The 20,000-nt window shown below is 42.5% G+C and overlaps 2 protein-coding genes across 5 annotated transcripts in view; one reads left to right on the top strand and one right to left on the bottom strand.

The window, feature by feature from the left end:
• Positions 1-5,279, top strand: part of LOC126994320 (U-scoloptoxin(16)-Er9a-like) — a 57,347-nt gene extending 52,068 nt beyond the window's left edge. For both annotated transcript variants that reach the window (XM_050853644.1, XM_050853645.1), the window contains exons 3-4: positions 2,277-2,412; positions 2,741-5,279. In XM_050853644.1, coding sequence (XP_050709601.1) covers positions 2,277-2,412; positions 2,741-2,870 — 266 coding nt within the window. In that variant the 3' untranslated portion in view covers positions 2,871-5,279. The remainder of the gene's footprint in view (positions 1-2,276; positions 2,413-2,740) is intronic.
• Positions 5,280-7,859: 2,580 nt separating this feature from the next.
• Positions 7,860-17,621, bottom strand: LOC126994317 (uncharacterized). 3 transcript variants are annotated; one of them, XM_050853640.1, is made up of 11 exons: positions 17,438-17,621; positions 16,010-16,177; positions 14,948-15,242; positions 13,785-13,899; positions 12,595-12,678; positions 11,672-11,760; positions 11,350-11,529; positions 10,389-10,582; positions 9,563-9,699; positions 8,976-9,100; positions 7,860-8,556 (listed from the first exon to the last, which is right to left on the bottom strand). In XM_050853640.1, exons 1-11 carry the CDS (start codon positions 17,566-17,568, stop codon positions 8,362-8,364), a joined length of 1,713 nt encoding a protein of 570 aa, XP_050709597.1. In that variant the 5' UTR covers positions 17,569-17,621; the 3' UTR covers positions 7,860-8,361. The 3 variants fall into 3 exon arrangements, with proteins under 3 accessions (XP_050709597.1, XP_050709598.1, XP_050709599.1); XM_050853641.1 differs by lacking the exon at positions 17,438-17,621 and adding an exon at positions 17,158-17,356; XM_050853642.1 differs by lacking the exons at positions 16,010-16,177; positions 17,438-17,621 and adding an exon at positions 17,158-17,356.
• Positions 17,622-20,000: the final 2,379 nt, after the last annotated feature.

The following is a 20,000-nucleotide window of genomic DNA, read 5'->3' as shown; positions in this document are numbered from 1 at the left end:
CACGTGCTTTGAGAATCATTAGTCATGCTTTTTCACCTCCTCCTCCTCCTCCTCCTCCTCCTCCCCCTTCATAAGCCAAGTTTGTAACACAGGTCAGGGTTAGGTCAGAGGTGTACCACGTGTGTGTGTGTGTGTGTGTGTGTGTGTGTGTGTGTGTGTGTGTGTGTGTGTGTGTGTGTGTGTGTGTGTGAATGAAGGAATGCTTGAGTGAAAGGAGACAAATTTGAGCAAACACACACACACACACACACACACACACACACACACACACACACACACACACACACACACACACACACACACACACACACACACACACACACACACACACACACACACACACACACACACACAGATGCATACATGGCCTGGTATCATTATGTGCATTTTCCGGAGCGCGTGTGTGCGTAAATGTGAAAGGTTGTGTAGTTAGACAAAGGTTCACATGAGCAGGACAAAGACAGAGAGAGAGAGAGAGAGAGAGAGAGAGAGAGAGAGAGAGAGGGAGAGGGAGAGGGAGAGGAAAAGAGAAACGGTAAGTAAAAAAAAATCCTTCGCTTGTTCAATGTATAAAGTGAAAATTGAGTGAAATTCCTTTATTCGAGAAAAAAAAACAGAAAAAAACTAAAGACAATCCATACAAACACACAAACACACTTAAAAACACATAAAACAAACCAAGTTACCCTCTAAAAATCGATGTTTGAGTGGCGGTACTTGGCTCAGTATATTGTTTCTCCAGTGTTATGAGCCGTGTACCGCCCTCCCCTCCGCCTCCCCGCCTCCTCCCCTCACCCTCCCCTCTTTCACCTTACCAATAGTGTGTTGCAAGTTCCCTCCCTTAACCTCCCCATCAGCCTTCCCTTCCTCCCCAAACTAGTTGGTACTCACGCCGTAGATGGGAAGGGAAGGAAACGAAAGGGAAGGGAAGGGAAGAAAGAGGAATGGATGGAAAGGGAAGGGAAGAAAGAGGAATGGATGGAAAGGGAAAGGAAGAAAGAGGAATGAAAAGTGAAGGGAGGGGAAGAAAAGAAATGAATGGGAAGGGAAGGGAAGAAAGAGGAATGGATGTGAAATGAAGGGATAGAAAGGGAAAGGAAGGGAAGAAAAGGGAAGAAAAGAGAGAGAGAGAGAGAGAGAGAGAGAGAGAGAGAGAGAGAGAGAGAGAGAGAGAGAGAGAGAGAGAGAGAGAGAGAGAGAGAGAGAGAGAGAGAGAGAGAGAGAGAGAGAGAGAGAGAGAGAGAGAGAGAGAGAGAGAGAGAGAGATACCAGTCCTCACCCTGACCCTCGACCTCGGGAACAGGAGGAGGAGGAGGAGGAGGAAGAGGAGGAGGAGGAGAAGGAGGAGAAGGAGGAGGAGGAGGAGGAGGAGCAGCAAGAGGAGGGAGGCATTGGTGACCTGCATTAGTTGAATTTAGAAAGACCTGAGATCAGTGTGTGTGTGTGTGTGTGTGTGTGTGTGTGTGTGTGTGTGTGTGTGTGTGTGTGTGTGTGTGTGTGTGTGTGTGTGTATTTTACCTTGCTAAAATGTTATCTGTTTTTATTTTGACAGAATGAAATATGCCAGGTGAGAGAGAGAGAGAGAGAGATAAGGGGTGGTAGACAGACAATTTCCCATTCTCTCTCTCTCTCTCTCTCTCTCTCTCTCTCTCAGCTCAGGTCACACACATAGACGGTGGTTAAGGTCAGGTCAGTTACTATATTAGGTCACACAGGCGCCGGGTGGGATTACGCAACACACACACACACACACACACACACACACACACCATGGACGAATTGATGGAAAGAAATTAACTGGCGTTATCTGTGTGTGTGTGTGTGTGTGTGTGTGTGTGTGTGTGTGTGTGTGTGTGTGTGTGTGTGTGTGTGTGAGTCATGATTAAAGGAATTCCCACCCCAAGCTGCGTCGTAATTCGTTTATCTTTGTCTGTCTCTCTCTCTCTCTCTCTCTCTCTCTCTCTCTCTCTCTCTCTCTCTCTCTCTCTCTCTCTCTCTCTCTCTCTCTCTCTCTCTCTCTCTCTCTCTCTTTCCTGTATTACTTTAGTCTTTCACCACAGAAACAGTAACAATATCAACAGAAATAACAGTAGTAGTAGTAGTAGTAGTAGTAGTAGTAGTAGTAGTTGTAGTAGTAGTAATAGTAGTAAAACCATGAGCGATAGCAAATTAATAAACAGCAATAGTGAACACATCACCACTATAGCCAGACCCCAAACACACAAACACCCCCACAAGGCACCCACCAGTCCCTTACATCATTCCTTCTTTCGCAGACTACAACGGCCGCTGCTACGATGCCGAGCGGTGTTCCCTGCACACCACGGGCGAGACCTGGACCGTGGACAGCACCTGCGAGCAAGCCACCTGCGTCCAGGCCTCCAACGGGACCCTGCTGGAGAAGAGGATCAGGTGAGGCGAAGGACGGGCAGGTGGAGTAGTAGTAGTAGTAGTAGTTGTTGTTGTTATTGCTGTTTTGTTGTAATATTTTGGATTTCTCGAGTATTATGAATTAAACTTTAAAGATTCGTTTATCTGATGGATATGTTTGTAGTTATTGGTATTTATGTCGTAGTAGCAGCAGTAGTAGTAGTAGTAGTAGTAGTAGTAGTAGTAGTAATAGTAGTCGAGCAGAGCAGAGTAGCAGAGCTTCATCCGTTTTAAGGCTCCTCATCTTCTCTCCCCTCCTACCTGTAATCACTCCTGCCCTCCTGTATTCACCTGGCTCCGGTGTCCCCAGGTGCTCGGAGCTGCTGCCGCTCTTCAACGAGAACTGCTACATCGTGAGGGTGGAGGGCAAGGCCTACCCACACTGCTGCCCGCAACTCTACTGCGAGGGGAAGCTGGTGTCCTCCTCACCGCCCTTCTAAGCAGTGTCTCTAGCAAAGCTGTTTTATATAGGCGATGTAGTAGTGCCTCTCCGTGCCTGTTTGAACGAGTCTCCCTTTCTCTCTGCTCGTTTTCTGTTTTAAGCAGTGCCTCTCAAGCGTTCTTATATTTCAATCAGTTCAGTGTATTCTAAGCAGTACCTATGTGTCTACTTTGTTTAGTGCTCATCTACTCTTCTTTATCTTCGTTTTGCATTCTGCCTTTCACTTTTTTCTATATTCTATCGAGTGGTTGTCTCCGTCTGTTCTATCCATTCTCGGTAATAGTATTTTATGTCTCTTCTATCTATCTCTAACACATAAACGACTTGTGTCAATTTTTCATACATAGCTCCGACTCTTTTTAACATAACTTCAAAAAATAGGTTTCCATCTACCTTTCGATAATTCATTGCACTGTAAACATTAAACAAATCATCTTTTAAGCCTTCAATAGTGTTATATCATCATGCCATCCTGTGTAGCATCAAGTGTGTTTATCTCAAGCATTCAAAAAACATATGAGCGAGACACACGACCACACCAAACCTTTAGAAATCAGATCAGATCCTCATTGTCACGAGGTCACTAGCGCCTTAGTATGATTCTAGAGGATTAAATCATCATGACATCCTGTGTAGCATCAAGTGTGTTTATCTCAAGCATTCAAAAATCTTATGAGCGAGACACACGACCACACCAAGCCTTTAGAAATCAGATCAGATCCTTAGAGTCACGAGGTCACTAGCGCCTTATGATTCTAGAGGACTCGGATGAGCATCTTATATAATTATACTCTTTTGACCAGTCTCATCTCCCACCCCAGCATCCACCACCAGCTACCTCCGTCCCACCAATAGTATTCAGAAAACAATTGAGCATCTTCTTTCCTCACATATCTCCAGAAGTCAAATGAGCACCAGCACATTTTTGTACCATATCTCATCTCCTCATAGCATCCACTTCTAATTTCACTGCTAATCTCACTTTTAATCTCACCTTTCATTGAAGAAAACGATGTAATTATATTTCTCGTGTACATTTTTTGGCCGTTGTCAGTAGTTGGTGTAATGCTTTTTTATTATACTTATCCACTTCATCATTTTTTCGCTCAAGTTGTCGATATTTCTTTGTCATTCCGTTCATGCCATTCAACATCAATAGTTTTTCTCTTCATAAGCATTCCGTCTTTTTTCAGTCAAGTTGTCCATAGGTTTTGTGTCTATGCATTCCGTCTCTTTATCCTTAAGTTGTCAATAGCTAATGTAATTGCCTTTATTTTTATTTATACCTTCCATTTTTTTCTTATTGCCAAACTGTAGTTCTTTCTTGTATATAAATATCGTAGGATTAAGATTCTTTTAGAGTTCTGTTTATTATCTATCTATTTATCCATCCATTTCTATCTTCATCTCTGTATCAATCTATTCCTATCTCTCTATCTATCTATCAGAGCAGACCGTTCCACATGATTAATTATAATTATTAATAATACGAGGTATGTTAACACTTCGGTCTTGATAAACCTTTAACTTAACATATTTCAGAATAACACACACACACACACACACACACACACACACACACACACACACACACACACACACACACACACACACACACACACACACACACACACACACACACACACACACACACACACACAGATATCGCTCACCCCTGTTTATATACCTGTAAATACCTAGGTAGACCAATAGGGAAGTAAAGGTAGTTTGTAATGTAGAGATAAGGTTTTGATCACGGGACTAACACGAAGAGCTGCCCCGCCCGACCTCCTTATACCCCGATCCCTTATAGCCTAATCCCTTATAGCCCAATTCCTTATAGTCCAGTCCCTTATACCCCAATCCCTTATACCCCAATCCCTTATACCCTAATCCCTTATACCCCAACCCCTTATACATCAATCTCTTATACCCCAATCCCTTATAGCCCAATCCCTTTATACCCAATCCCATATAGCCCAATCCCTTATACCCCATTCCCTTATAGCCCAATCCCTTACAAACCAACCCCTTTAAAATAATATACCCAAAAAGTAGACTCTAAGATCATGTTTACTAATTACTTAATGAGTTCGTCATTATACCTCTTTTTTTTTTTAATCAAAGGGAAGGAAGTAAATATGTATATACACTAGACAGTAATACATACATACATACATACATACATACATGCATACATACAAATATACATACAGGAGAGTTCAGAAGGAGGGGGGCGGGGCAAGGCAGGAGGGGGGACTGATTATAATTACCAATCTTGTTTTTATTACTTTTACTATCATTATTATCCATTCATTACCACTAACAGCTAAAAAAACATAGTCCTCCCTCGCATCAGCCCCCCGGCGACGAAAGGTTTAATAAATATTTTTGTACAAACACAGAACACGTTGTTTCCTTCATCCTTTGCTATGGCATTAAGAAAGACAGCTATATAGTAGATTGTAGAACTCGCATAGTAATAGTTATAGTAGTAGCAGTAGAAGTAGCATAAGTAGTAGTGACAGCAGTACTGTATTTGCTAGAATTGCATTAGTTGTGGGGTTATTGCCTCCTGCCTACGACTTAACTCATTCAAGAGGAGAGTATCGAGGCACTTAAGGTTGGTATTGCAAAACACTTTCGTTCCCCACATCAGCTATTTCTAGAGGTCAGAGAGGTGGTTAGTCGGGTTTTAATGAGTGTTTCTTCAGGTTCACGGTACAGAAGAAGGATAAAATTACCACCAGGGCCATCAAATTCATCCTGGAAATGCCCCAAACTCCTATGAAAGCCTTGTCAAATATGTGAACTTGGACAATGAAATGTTTAGTAATACGGCCCGTAGTACATCTTCACTCGAAATGGGCCACTCTTTTGGCCTCTTGTTCTTTCCACTTTTGTTTGGAGCAGTGTCTAGCAGACTTTGTTTTTTCTGTTATTGCTGTCTGTTTTTGCCCTTATTAAGCTGCCTCCCTTGCTGTAAAAAAATAAAACAGTAGGGAAAGGGGCCCATATTGATACGAAGAATGAGTAACGTTCTCATTATTAGTCCTGCTAACCTATGACTACTATAAGGATGTTGAATAAACATGTTCTGGGTAGTATATTATATGGGGTCGCAAGTTTGTCCACCATTGGAGCCGTCGTATTATGTAAATGTGGCTTGGTGTGCCCGTAGACTTTTACGCGTCACCACCCGGGTCACGCTCCGCTCGTAACACACTGCTTGTCATGTAGGCAATGGAATTTTAGTCACAATCTGTTGGAAATCTTGCTGAAAAACCTTCTGCTGATCAGACTCCTGGTGCTAAATGTGGCCTGAGATTTCCAGAGACTTTTTATATGTTGTTGCCCGTTAATATTCACTGTATATCCCAGAATTTGGTGCGTAAGCTGCAGAAAGCCAATTGAAAGCATGAGTAGGTGAATGCATCGTTGTTTTGTTACTGAATAGGATCTTTGGGACGACGAGTGGCGGGCAGTGTTTCGAATCACCGAGGAACGAAATATCGAACCTGCTCTAAATTGCTTAATCGAGTTCGTGTGTGTGTGTGTGTGTATGTGTGTTTATAAATTTCTTAACACCAGTGATTCCAGCCTCCTATGTGGGTCCTCATTTGACACTTGTCCGCCGCGCCACATGGTATCTGACACCTTCAACCATTGGGCGACCATTCAAAACAAACAACAGTGTATTTTCCTGAGTGTGTGTGTGTCGTGTGTAGAAGTGTTCCGCGGGCCTCCTCCTGTGTGCTGTCCCCAGGTGCTTCGCCGTCCCCCGAACAGGTAAGAAAGTAAGTCAGATAATTGTTTGACCTTAAAATGTGAAGTTGACAAGCTGGTGAGCGCGAGGGAAGTTCCTGTCACCTTAATTACTTGTTGATATTTTTTGGTTTGTTTATTATACGATTTTGAAGGTGTCCCGTGTGAAGACTGGTTTTGTTACCTCACCGACATCTCGTTTTCTATACTTAACCAACTGCTCTTCCGTTGTCATGTATGTATTTTAACCTTTATACTTGCCCTGTATTATGACAGTTACCTTGAACACGTTGGGCCATATTTTTAATTAAACATTTCGGCGCCCAAGCATACATTTGACAAGGAATTCGTAGGAGTTGTAGGTATTTTCATGGGTAGTTTTATAACCTTGTGTGATTTCTCTCTCCCTCACACTGATTTCCACAGAAAGTATAAAAGGAGGGTGGTTATGACAGCAACACACACACACACACACACACACTTTTCTGGCATAAACCTCGCTATTGAGATAGTTTCCATCTGTAGTTGTGACATGATCAAATACTACAATCAGTCGATCAGTGCCCTCAGAGGATGTTTTTACACCTCAAGAATGCTCTGCTGAGTCTTCATATTTCTTGAGACACGAGTCCTTTCTTTTACTTCTTACCTGGATTTCTTACCTGGATGGGGACACGCCCCATCCAAAAACTGTGTGATGTCTCCAACCAATCCTGCAGCTGATGAATTTTCATGAAGATGGTCAGATGGTTTGCTAATATGACATCACAAGATGGCACAGACAACTACTAGTTTTTAATACCCAGTCAATAACAACAATCTAGAGTATCATGGGCCAGAAATATAAGACTGTAATCATCATCATTCATTTTCATCACTTTTCTAATTTTTTTGGTTAGACATTTATTGGTCGTCCTCCGAGTGTGTCTATGAATATTCCCTTCAGCTCTTCTTGGTCTGCCTGGTGGTCTACAAAATGTTCAGTGGTTCCATTCTTAATTAAAAGAAGAAATATATTGAAATAACTTTTAATTACACTATCAAAAGTTTTCATTGTACAAAAAATAGAGTAACATACAAATTGATGCAGTCCTACTTCAAACCTCTCTGACTCCTCCTTAGAACTTCCCTGCACACCATCCCTTGCCCCTGCCCACACACTCTGTCCCTGCATACTCTCCTCTCACCCCTTCACTCTCTTTAACCACGCAGTTGCGGCGCCAAGTAAGGAACACCCCAATAATCATCAATCACTCTCTTTAGATATTCATTCATATTTCTCCTCAGTGTTATAAGGGGAGGCTGTCCACAATCACACCCGCCATAACTATTACCTATCTTGCTCATATAAACCTTTATCACCTTACTCTCTCCTCGCTTGTTCAATTCACACACTCAAGATGTATATTTATAACTTTATATTAATTGTTTTTTCTTTCTTTTCCTCTGCCGATACACATTCATAAGCTCATCTCACACTATCATGTCATATTTTTGCTTGCATACCACAGTTTTTGTATATAACACAGCTCTCTGGTCCTTTACATCCTCACTCAGTAGCATATGCACACACACACAAACATACATACATACATACAGCCACTTAAATATTATATGGCACATCCCATTGTCATAATATTCCTGTCCGGTGTGCGTCACAGATTTTTAGCGTTAACACATCTCTCTCGCCCTTGACGTCCTCCCTCCTCACATTCTCACCCCCCTCACCCATTAATCTTATACTCGAGGTACATCATGTTGTCGTACTCCTGGATGATGTACTGAAGCTTCTTGATGACGGCCTTCACATCATCCTTCTTAACGTTGCAGTGGGTCATTAGCCTCACGCAGGTGTCGGACATGGGCATCATCATCACCACCACCTGCTCGCCAAGCTCCTGAGACTCGGCATCTGTGACCTGGGGTAGAGAGAGGAGGGATAGAGGATGATAGTCTGGTGTACTGATGTGAGTATGGATGTGTGTGTATAATCATTCCATACATCCAAAATAGTGTCCCTGCTCACACTCCTTTCCCCTTATATCATTCCCTTCCTTACACTCAGAGGCTAGTGTTTGGTACAGCATAGCTTTTGGCACCTTGGGCATTATAATCATCCCCTCTGGCTCTCCCTTTATAATGCTCCTTTCCAATCAGCTGTCACTCCCATACACTCAGAGAGGTTAGTTCGGCACTACTCTGGCTCTCTCCCATGCACACACTCCCTTCCAACCATCAGTCACTCCCTTATACTCACAGAGGCTAGTCTTTGGCACCACTATGATTGTCTCCCATGCACACACTCCCTTCCAACCATCAGTCACTCCCCTATACTCACAGAGGCAAGTCTTTGGCACAGCTTTTTGGCATCCACTCTTATGTTGTCGCAGTTCAGGAGAACAATGTTACTCTGCACGCTCTTCAGGTCAACGGTGACGGCGCTGCTGTGTTGCTCCTGAACGCCTGGAATGGGAGGGGGGGGGATGAGGGCTGGTGGTGGTGTGTGGGGGTTAGTGAAGGGGTTCTTCATGGGGTTAGTGGTGGTTAGTGGAGGGAGTTCTTGGTGGTGGTGGTTAGTGGAGGGGGTTCTTGGTGGTGGTGGTTAGTGGAGAGGTCCTTGGTGGGTGGGTGAGGGGTGGTGGTGGTGGTTGGTGAAGTGTTGTTGCCTATTTTGAACTGGTATGGTTTGAAACTCTGAGGAATTAGTTAGGTATTTGAGGTATTGATTGATAGTAGCCAGAGTCTCTATAGTACTCTGCTCCCATGTATTATAAACTGGGATATTTTCTTTCTCTTTCTTCAGTGGGGACTTCTAATCAATTTTTTGTTGTCAGGAACCTCATTAATTTGCCATTGCCTCTAGCATGGAGCTCATTAAATTTCTGTGATAACAATGGCAACACTTCACAATGCTGGGGGCCTTACCCTGGGCGATGGCACGTGCGTGGGCGTGGTCCACTGACAATTTAGGCACACGATGGTCCAGAGCCCAGAGACCTGCCGCGGCTGGCATGCCCGTCTGGTGAAGGTGGCCACCAAGGGTCTTCCTCACTCTCATGGCCCTGCAACACACACACAGAGACACATGAAGCACTACCATCACACACAAACCTAACTTCAAACAAAGAGAAAGTAAAACGACCTTGCATGTAATTCAGGAAAGTTAAGGTTCACTATACATATTTATAACAAAATGACATGGTCCTGCAAGCCACACACAGGAACAAGATACGTCAGGCACTCACAACACACTACTCCAAACACAATCTGTCTGTATTTTTGATGCTCAGTCACCTCATGGGAACTTTCCCCAAAGAAGTCACCACAACAAGAGCATCTCCAATTTTTCCTGCTGCGGAACTCCCTCTCTGCACGTTCAGTCCCTTGCCTGCCAACTCCCTCCAATAATCATCCACTGTATTGATGCATTTCACTCATGGTCTTTCCAAATTACCCTCTCCCTCAATCCTGCCTCCAAACACTCTCTTAGTGAAATCATCCTCATTCATTCTCATTACATGTTTAAACTATCTTGGACTTACATGTTTCACTCATTCATATCCACTCCACAATCCATTCTCCTAGCTACTTCACCCATACTAAAACTCTCATCCACATCTTAATTACTTTCTCCACCCCATTTTATTAACACACCATATGCACAACTCTTATTAAAGCTCATTTCCAACGCACGTATTGTGATGGCTGGTCTATGTTTTACGTCCATGTCATTATAAAATCTTCAGCTTACCGAGTGATAAATTCTCTGGTGCCGGTGATGACAGAGCCCATGGGTGCCCCGAGGCCCTTGTTGAGGCAGAGCGTCACAGAATCACAGTTCTGCGCCAGGCGGGCGGGGCTGGTGCCGAGGGCCACAGCGGCATTCATAAGTCGCGCCCCATCACAGTGCACCATCAGCCCCAGCCCAGAGCACACAGTACCAAGCTGCAAAGGTGACCTGGGTTAGTCTAGTGGAGTACTTAGGCCCGTATTCTTAACCCCTTGACTGTGAAATTCCTACAAGACATCACCAAGCTACAGGAATGGAACAAAAAGTGGCTGCTAGAATTCAATGAAGAAAAATTAAAAGTCCTACACCTTGGAAGGGGATATCCAGCATACCGATACCACATGGGAAACACTCCACTATCCACCACAGAGCCAGCAAAAGACCTGGGAGTATATGTTACCAGGCTACCAGTGAAAGCCAAATCCGTGCCAATCACAGCAGACGGGTTAGACAATTTGGGGCTTACACACTCGCATTTGGCAAGGTTTTCAGTTTTTTTTTTAGTGTTTCCATGGGTAGTTTTCTGAGCCTAGTGATAGTTTGACAAGGCTTCTGCACCATGAACATGAAAAAATACTCGTGAGACCTCGACTAATCTCCTTTGTGATCTTGAAAAATATTGTGAGAGCCTAAAGCATCTGAGAATGTGGGCCTTAGCGCTGAGTTTGGTAATGTAGCTTTACTGATAAACAAAGCTTGGATTCAGGCAGAGCATTAACCCTGAGCAAACACAAACCCAAGTCTGGATTCGTATGGATTAGCGTTATAAATCATTCTCAAGCAGTAGATAATACAAGACAAATAGTAAGCTAGCATCATTTAATATTAGTACAATGTAAAATCAAGTAAATATTACTAAACAAGATTAAAAACTAAAACCACATGATATCACAGTGTGGCAAATCCAGCTGTCCCTCCTTACATCGTCCATCCACTGTATAGGGAGCGCCTTGCCGCCCATCATGTTGTGGGTGTTCTCCACGCACACCAGGGTCAGGGCGGACCAGTGGAGGTCGTTGCCCCTCACCAGCGCCTGAAGCTCCTCCAGGGAGAAGGTGCCGTCCGGGAGGTTCTTGAGTGTGCGGTGGTGGACGCCGCCGACCTGAGGCAGCAGGACATGAGGTGAAGAAGAAAATAAATACATTAAATGAATAGAAGCAAAGAAGAAGAAATCACCAAATCATAAAGCAGGGTATACCTGTGGTCACCTTACCAATCAATGCCACCACAGAAAGAAGTCTTACCTGTGCCATACCTCCCTGGCTGGACAGGTACAGGTGGCTCTGGTCCCCCACCACCACCTCAGACCCTCGCTGCCAGCAATGCGCCATCACTGTTAGGGAAGGAAGAGAACACGAAAATAGAGGAAAGGCATCATGTCAATATTCCTGAGGCCACAAACCTAAGGAGATATGATACTAAAATAAACTGTAGGGAAATAAAACTGAAGGGAAATAAAATGAACTAGGGAAATAAAACTAACTGTGAACTGCAGGGAAATAAAATAAACTGTGAAAGAACAGATCACCAAGACATAGGAAAGGCATCGTATCAATATTCCCAAAGCCACAAACTTATGAAAAAGAGCACAACATAGGAAAGGCGATAATGGTAATGTTGGGGGCATAAACTATAGGTGCTCATGGCCTCAGTGCTGATCTCTGTTGCATAAGATATAGAAAAGGCATCTCAATATTCCCATGGCTGCAAAGATATCAAGGGGAACAATTTAACATGCTAATCCATATGAATCCAGAATTGGGTTTATGTTCACTTGGGGTAAATGGGATGCCTGAATCTGACCTCTGTTTATTAGCATCTCAGTATTACCATGACCAGAAACTTATCATTGAGAAAACAGGTATAGAAAAGGGCATCTCAGTATTTCCATGGTCACAAACTTACTAAATAGAACAGGAAGACACAGAAAAAGCATCTCGACATTCCCATGGTTACAAACTTGTCATAGAGAAACTGTGCAATCATCACCAACAGGTCCAACTACCTCCACATCCATATAGAAAAAGCCATCTCAGTATTTCCATGGTCACAAACTTAGCAAACAGAACATGAAGACCGGAAAGTCGTCTCAATATTCCCATGGTCACAAACTTATCAAAGAGAAACTGCATAATCACCAACAGCTCCAACCACCACTACCACTCACCACATATGAGGTTGGCCATGGTGCCAGATGGGACATACAGCGCTGCCTCCTTCTCCAGCAGCATTGCCACCTTCTCCTCCAGGGCTGCGGGGAACAAGATTACTGGAGTTCAGAAAGTCCTTGGTCCAGAGAAGCACATTGAGGGTACTGTACATTTCCCACCCCGTAGAGACCGTCCCAGTTAGCGTGGAGTTGGATACAAAAGATTTCAACTACGATTCCAACTCCAGGAAATTATAAGGTTGTTACTCCACTCTCATTCCCTCTTCTCCTCTTCTGCAGTACAGTGGTAGGCAGATATAACCCTGCCACACCACACACCACACCTCACCCAGCCACACGACATCACACGCATTGTAAAGGAGTTGGAGTCTGAGATATTTTTACTGATTACAACTCCACACCCATGCCAATTAGAACTCCCATCACCAAAACACCTCTGAAAAACTGAAATTGGGTAAAGAAAAAACTATACTAGAGTGAAAATAAAGAGGTGTTGAGGATGATGATAACAGACCCTCGATTCCACTTGGGCTTTAAAATTAATGCGTCTGGCACCCTAATTTCCTCCTCTGAAAAATTGAAATGGGGAATAATAAAGAACTCTAGTGAAAATTAAGTGATGATGATAATAGACCTTCAATATCACCTGGGCTTTTAAATTAATGCGTTTGGCACCCTAATTTCCAGCCTCCCGAGCCTACTGGTCTACTGTTGCTCATCACTGTGGCTGGTAGGTACAAACTGGCACAAATATGGTACTCTTAAGTGTATTGTCATCCTCTATAATACCTTAATCTTCAAACTAACAAGATGAGGAGACAGAGAAGCCACAGCATTAAGAATTGTAATAGAACAAGCAGAGGAGGACCACTTTTAATACTTGAGTCTTTAAATAAATAACAACATAAGGAATGGCAGTACAACAAGAGGAGGAAGAAGCAGAATAGGACCTACTTTTAACATTTATGCCTTCAAAGAAACCACAACACAAAGAATGGCAATAAAACAAGTGGAAGAAAAAGCATAAGAGGGCCTACTTTTAACTGTTATGTCCTCAGAGAAACCACAAATAGAGAACATTAAAACAAGCAGAAGAAGACCCATTTTTAACACTTAGATCCTCAAAGAAACAGCAACATAAAGAATGGCTATAAAACATGCTGAAGAGGAAGCAGAGGAGGACGCACTTTTAACGGTTGGGTCCTCACTGAAGGCGTCGTCCCCCAGCGCTGCGTTCATCATGGCCTTCTTCATCTCAGGGCACGGCTGTGTCACTGTGTCACTCCGCAGGTCGACTATGTGCTGTAAGGACAAAGGGAGGACTGTCATCTAGTGTGCAGTACATGGATGTGAGGAGGATTGATGTGACAACAATTTTTATGGGTCACTCTAACTACCTACTTAGGCTGTTTGTCCTTAAAATCAGTCTGTGCCTCACTCAGACGTGCAGGACAGACTAAAAGATGAAGAAATAGGAAATAAAGACAACTTGGTGCATCTACTATTATTATCATCATTGTAACGCTAATACAGAAGAGACTGCAGTGGTGAGGAGGAGAAACATGGACCGCATAGGCTGAAGAATACTAGAGATGGAGGCTGCAGGAAAAGGAAGAGAGGTAGGCCAAGGAGAAGAAGGATAGATAGAATATATGAAAACTTAGTGAAGGGTTTGCAAGAACAGGAAGAATGTTGGAGATGAAGGTTGCAGGAGGAAGACCAAGGAGATAGACAGATAGCATAAATGAAGACCTGACAGCGAAGGGAGTGGAGGAATGAGACATGAATAATAGAAGGAAATGGAAATGGCATAGCAGCAAAGGGATTAAGGGAACAGGAAGAGTGTTGGAGATGGAGGCTGCAGGAGGAAGAAAGAGAAGGAAGACCAAGGAGAAGATGGATAGATGGCATAAACGAAGATTTTACAATGAAGGGCTTGGAAGAAACAGGCCATGAATGATAGGAGGAAAAGGAGACAGCATAGCAGGTACAGTGACCCCCTGCCTGTCTATACCTCACCAAAACCTCCAAGACAGACGTTAACCCCTTGACTGCGGATTCCCTACAAGAAGACATCACCAAGCTACAGGAACGGATCAAAAAGTGGCTGCTATTAATCAATGAAGAAAAATGTAAATTCATGCACCTTGGGAGGGGATATCCACCATACCAGTACCACAAGGGAAATGCTCCACTATCCACCACAGAGGCAGAGAAAGACCTGGGATTAAATGTTACCAGGCTACCAGTGAAAGCCAAATCCATGCCAATTGCAGTGGACAGGTTAAGAGACAGGGAGACAGCAAGTGGCCCCACAAGCTAACACCAACCTAGCCTGTCTGTGCCTCACCAAAACATGCGAGATTCCATTGTCGTCCAGGATGCTCTCAAACTCAATGGATTCCGTTGGGTCGTGGGACTCCGCGCTCTTCCCCCTTTTCCCAGAGCTCTTTGGAATATCTATACTTCTCCCCGTAGCAGCTGCCACTTTCTTCTGGTGCTTCTTTCCCCTGTTGTGCCTCACCAGCTCGGACTTCCCGGCAACCAGTTCGGTCTCGCAAATCATACATCTTGCCTTGCTCTCGCTGTTGCCTTTTCCCAGCCAGTCCTTGAAGTCAGGGTGCTTCAGCCACTCCTTGCGGAACCTGAGTAAGGAAGGAAGGACGCTACAAAACACAAAACCAAAAGTGATCTAGAGGGTTGAATGGGTCTTAAAAACAGCCCAGCTACTCGATGCAAAAGTTGTGGAAGGAAGAAAGCTACAGAACTCAACCAAAAATGATCTAGAGGGTTGAGCGGGTCTTAAAAGAACCGCTTGCCATAAACCTAATTGAACTACCAGTATATCAAAAGAGAAACTGTGATATGCAAAGGAAAGTTAAAAAGCATTGCCCTATATTTAGCATAAGGATGGAGAGCAGCGGTCAAGAGTCATACAGAGCTGGGTGAGACCAAACTTATTGAGGCTGCTGAAGCCAGGCATGCTCAAAGGAGAGACCGGGCATCCAACACTCACGGAGGTCACCTCTGCAACCTTTGCGGTCGAGTCTGCTGCTCCCGCATAGGCCTTTTTAGCCACTAATGACGCTGCTCAACACAGGCAGCCATCTAATTTTTATTTTTATTTTTAATTTTAATTTTTTATTTTATTTTATTCTTTTATTCTTTTATTTTATTTTTCTTTCAACTCACTACTTGTACGCTTGAGACAGGTTCTCAAACTTATTTGGATGTATCCATGTCTCCTTTTTTTCACTCTAATCCATATATTTATCACAATAAATTCTCATGTTATTCAAGACTCCTCATTTCTTCATACACATCTCTATATTATTCTTTTTAGACACTGCTCTCCATGTCCTCATTATAAACTTCATCACTCACACACAAGGCACAGTGCACCTCCCCTCACCTCTGTATATAATAGCGTCCCTTCTTCATCGCACCTCTAGGCGTGACATTCTTTTCACCATCGGAGCCGTCATCTTCCTGGTCTTTGCCACCATAGGATAGTGTCCCTCCCCCGTGCTCTTCCCTCCCCTCTTCTTCCAGAGTTGCCTCCTGTGCGACCACATTCCGGCTGTAAGGATTAAGGTCATATTCTAAACTTTTTTCATTCTTGGTCTTTCGGTATCTTTGACACCACCTTATTAAAACTTGCATGAAGGTAAAATCTATTGCTATTAGTTCTACCTTCCTTTTTAATTACCTACATGAAGGTAAAATCTATTGCTATTAGTTGTACCTTCCTTTTTAATTACCTACATGAAAGTAAAATCTATTGCTATTAGTTCTACCTTCCTTTTTAACTACCTACCTACATGGAAGTAAAATCTACTGCTATTAGTATTACCTTCCTTTTTAACTATCAGAATCTTAGTGACACAAATTTTTCACATTAAAGCTCAGGTAAATACACTATTGGGAATTTAAGTGGCATAAAAATAGCTGTCAACCACCATTGAGTTGGGTGTGATTCTGGAGCTGGGTGCAAGTCTACATTGGGCGTGATTCTGAAACTGGGTGTGATTCAAGAATTGGGTGTAATTCTGGACAAATACTAACTAGGTGTATTGTGCCCTGAAAACTAGTCTTGACGGTCAATAGAAGTAGAAATTAGTAGTTTTGAGGTAGATGTGACCATCTTAAGGGGCGATAAAGGTCTTGAGATAGAAATAACCCCATTGAAAACTACTCTGGAGACGAGAAACGTAAGAAAAATACGAAAAATAAGAGAAATTATTAGTTTTGAGGTAAAAATGACCATCTTAAGGGCGATAAAGGTCTTGAGGTTGAAATTATTAGTCTAAAAACCAGATAAAAGTCTTAAGATAGAAATAACCCCCATGAAAAACTACTCAGAGACGAGAAAAGGAGGAAAAATACGAAAAAATAAGGTAGAAATGACCATCTTAGGGGCGATAAAGGTCTTAAGGTTGAAATTATAAGTCAAGAAACCAGATAAATGTCTTAAGATAGAAATAACCCCCATGAAAAACTACTCTGGAGACGAGAAAAGGAAGAAAAATACGGTAAAAAAAATAATTAGGTAGAACTTACATGTTTTAAAGTTACGTGGGTCTTGAGGTAGAAATAACTGGTCTGAAAACCCGATATAGGTCTTAAGATACAAACCACACCCTTGAAAACTACTTTAGAGGCGACAAAAAGTAGAAAAAGTAACAAAACCAAGGAAAAATTACACTAGACACTCCTACAGACTTTCACGTGGCCAGGAAATACTCCATAAGGTGTTTTTCCTAACTCGCATAGGGTAAAATTCTCCCGGGTTAATTTTCCTCGTATCCTCCTTATTTCCCCACTAATTTCCTCTACTCACGGCTGGAATGAGGTGATGGTGATGGGCTCTTTTAAGTAGTCTGTCTTTATGGTGGTCACTGTGATTCCCCCGTCCGTATTAGGTTCGTTTTGGTCCGAGTTCATCCCTATATTGTCATCCTCAGCCTCCATTTTATCGCCCTACGTCAGGTATGTTCCGTGTTCTCTCCCTGTATCGGTGTCACAAATTTCCCTATTTTTGGTGTTTTTTCCTCCCTTTTCCCTCCTTTCCTCCGGTTATATCTTCAATTTCTTCTGTTTTTCTTTCTTCTCTTCAGTTTCTTCCCTTAATGTCTGTGTTCTTTATTTTCTTCCTTGTATTGGTGTCAAATATCCATTTTCTTTCTTCTCTTCAGTTTCTTCCCTTATTGTCTGTGTTCTTTATTTTCTTCCTTGTATTGGTGTCACAAATATCCCTGTTTTTGATGTTTTTTCCTCCCTTTTCCCTCCTTTCCTCCTGATATATCTTTAATTTCTTCTATTTTTCTTTCTTCTCTTCAGTTTCTTCCCTTAATGTCTGTGTTCTTTATTTTCTTCCTTGTATTGGTGTCACAAATATCCCTCTTTTTGATGTTTTTTCCTCCCTTTTCCCCCTTTCCTCCTGTTATATCTTCAGTTTCTTCTGTTTTTCTTTCTTCTCTTCAGTTTCTTCCCTTAATCTCTGTGTTCTTTATTTTCTTTCTTGTATTGGTGTCACAAATTTTCCTTGTTTTCTGTTTTTTTTTTTTCCTTTTTACGATATCAGTTTACATATCTTTGGTTTTCTGTATTGCTTTTTTTGTCTCTAATTTGTTTCCTTTTCCTTTAATCTCTGTTCATCTATTTTCTTCCCTGTAACTATAGGCTTATCGGCATTACAAATTTCCCAGTTTTCTGTTTTCCTCCCTTCCTCACTTGATTTAGAGTTTTTTAGGGCATAATCTACGGTGTTTTTTTTCGTTATTGGGGTTTTCTACCTCTGAATTTATTCCTATATCTCTCATCTCATCTCTCTCTCCCTGTATCAACATCCTGAAGTTATCCCTGTTTTCCTGTTTTCTTCCTTCCTTTCCATGGCATTCCTCTACGTTTCAGCTTTTCGTTTAGTCCCATTGTGCGTGATTTATTGTTGTTGTTTTATCTCTATTGATGTTTTCTTCTATCAATCATTCAGTTTCTTTCAGTTTCTCCCTTCCATCAATCTCTATCTTCTCTGCTCCCGCCCCAGCATCCAAAATTCCCCTTCATCTCGATCCCTTGCGCGCTCTCTCTCTCTCTCTCTCTCTCTCTCTCTCTCTCTCTCTCTCTCTCTCTCCACAATGCATCTTCATCTGTTTCTTTATTTCTTCCTTGATTTCTTCCCTGATTTCTTCCTTCAATCTCTCCGTTCTGCTCCCGCCTCAGCATCAAAAATTCCCTTCATCTCTCTCTCTCTCTCTCTCTCTCTCTCTCTCTCTCTCTCTCTCTCTCTCTCTCTCTCTCTCTCTCTCTCTCTCTCTCTCTCCCCCCACAATGCATCTTCATCTGTTTCATGATTTTTAGAGTATGCAGAAACCTGTTTACTGTAGTTATGTATTTGTGTGTAGGAGGTTAACTTGGTGTGTACATAGGGTCGTTTTCAATATATTTTTAGCCTCCCTATACCTACATGCATCGATATCTACTTATTTTTTTTTTATCATTATTGAGACGCAGAACCTTTATTTAGGCATCATTTATCATATATAAGTGTGAACTACGTGAATTTGGCATCAGCAGCTTAAGGTTTACTACATTGAAATACATACGTTGAAATATAAATATAAATAAATGTCGATAGGAACAGGACAGTGTACCTACTATCTCTTTCAAGACGTTCTGTTTTTTATATAAGGGGATGAAATATATTTAGTTAATTTTAGTTACTATTAGCACCTCTGAATATTCAAACCCTCTGCAACAACCAAGTTAGAGTGCCAGGGATCGGGAATGTTCCTTTAAAAATACCGATGAGAGCGTCCTGCCGTGAAAACTCCCTACATTCCTGCCCATAACTCCTACGAAAGCCTTGTCATTAAACGTATGTACGATATGTTTAAGAATATGGCCCTATACTCCTTTAGAAATATGGCCCTATGCTCCTTTAAAATAGCCTTGGGGCGCCGGGCCGTGAAAGCTCCCTAGATCCCTGTAAGAACTCGCGCGGAACAGGGAAACAGGACGGACCGACCCCTGCATTTAAAGCCCCGGAGGTTTGTTGTCATTGCCTCCGCCGAGCACGTGGCTTTGTTGACATTAGGGATTTACATAGATTTACATAGATGCTTGGACGTATACGTGCTTTAGGTGGATAAATAATTAACATCATAACTAAAGTGACCATATAATTTAGTGGCGCAGTGAATTAAAGGGTTAACATACTGTAATTTGTTCCTATAGATATGTTTTTTTAATGGCTAGAGTGAATACATGGTGATTTTGTTATGTTATATCTCTCTCTCTCTCTCTCTCTCTCTCTCTCTCTCTCTCTCTCTCTCTCTCTCTCTCTCTCTCTCTCTCTCTCTCTAACCTTGAGGAATATTTGAAGCTGATATGCTTATTGTGTC

Source organism: Eriocheir sinensis, unplaced genomic scaffold (assembly GCF_024679095.1).
Source record: "Eriocheir sinensis breed Jianghai 21 unplaced genomic scaffold, ASM2467909v1 Scaffold773, whole genome shotgun sequence".
NCBI classification, from domain to species: Eukaryota; Metazoa; Arthropoda; class Malacostraca; order Decapoda; family Varunidae; genus Eriocheir; species Eriocheir sinensis.
Note: the sequence above shows the minus strand (reverse complement) of the source record. Positions and strands in the feature narration are given on the sequence as shown.

Excerpts from the sequence above, each read along its gene's own strand:
- LOC126994317 (XM_050853640.1), bottom strand. The coding sequence starts at position 17,568 with ATGGAGGCTGAGGATGACAATATAGGGATGAACTCGGACCAAAACGAA. Across the intron at positions 16,178-17,437 it reads ACCATCACCTCATTCCAGCC|CCGGAATGTGGTCGCACAGG; the intron begins GTGAGTAGAGGA and ends TAATCCTTACAG. Across the intron at positions 11,761-12,594 it reads CATGGCCAACCTCATATGTG|TGATGGCGCATTGCTGGCAG; the intron begins GTGAGTGGTAGT and ends CTTCCCTAACAG.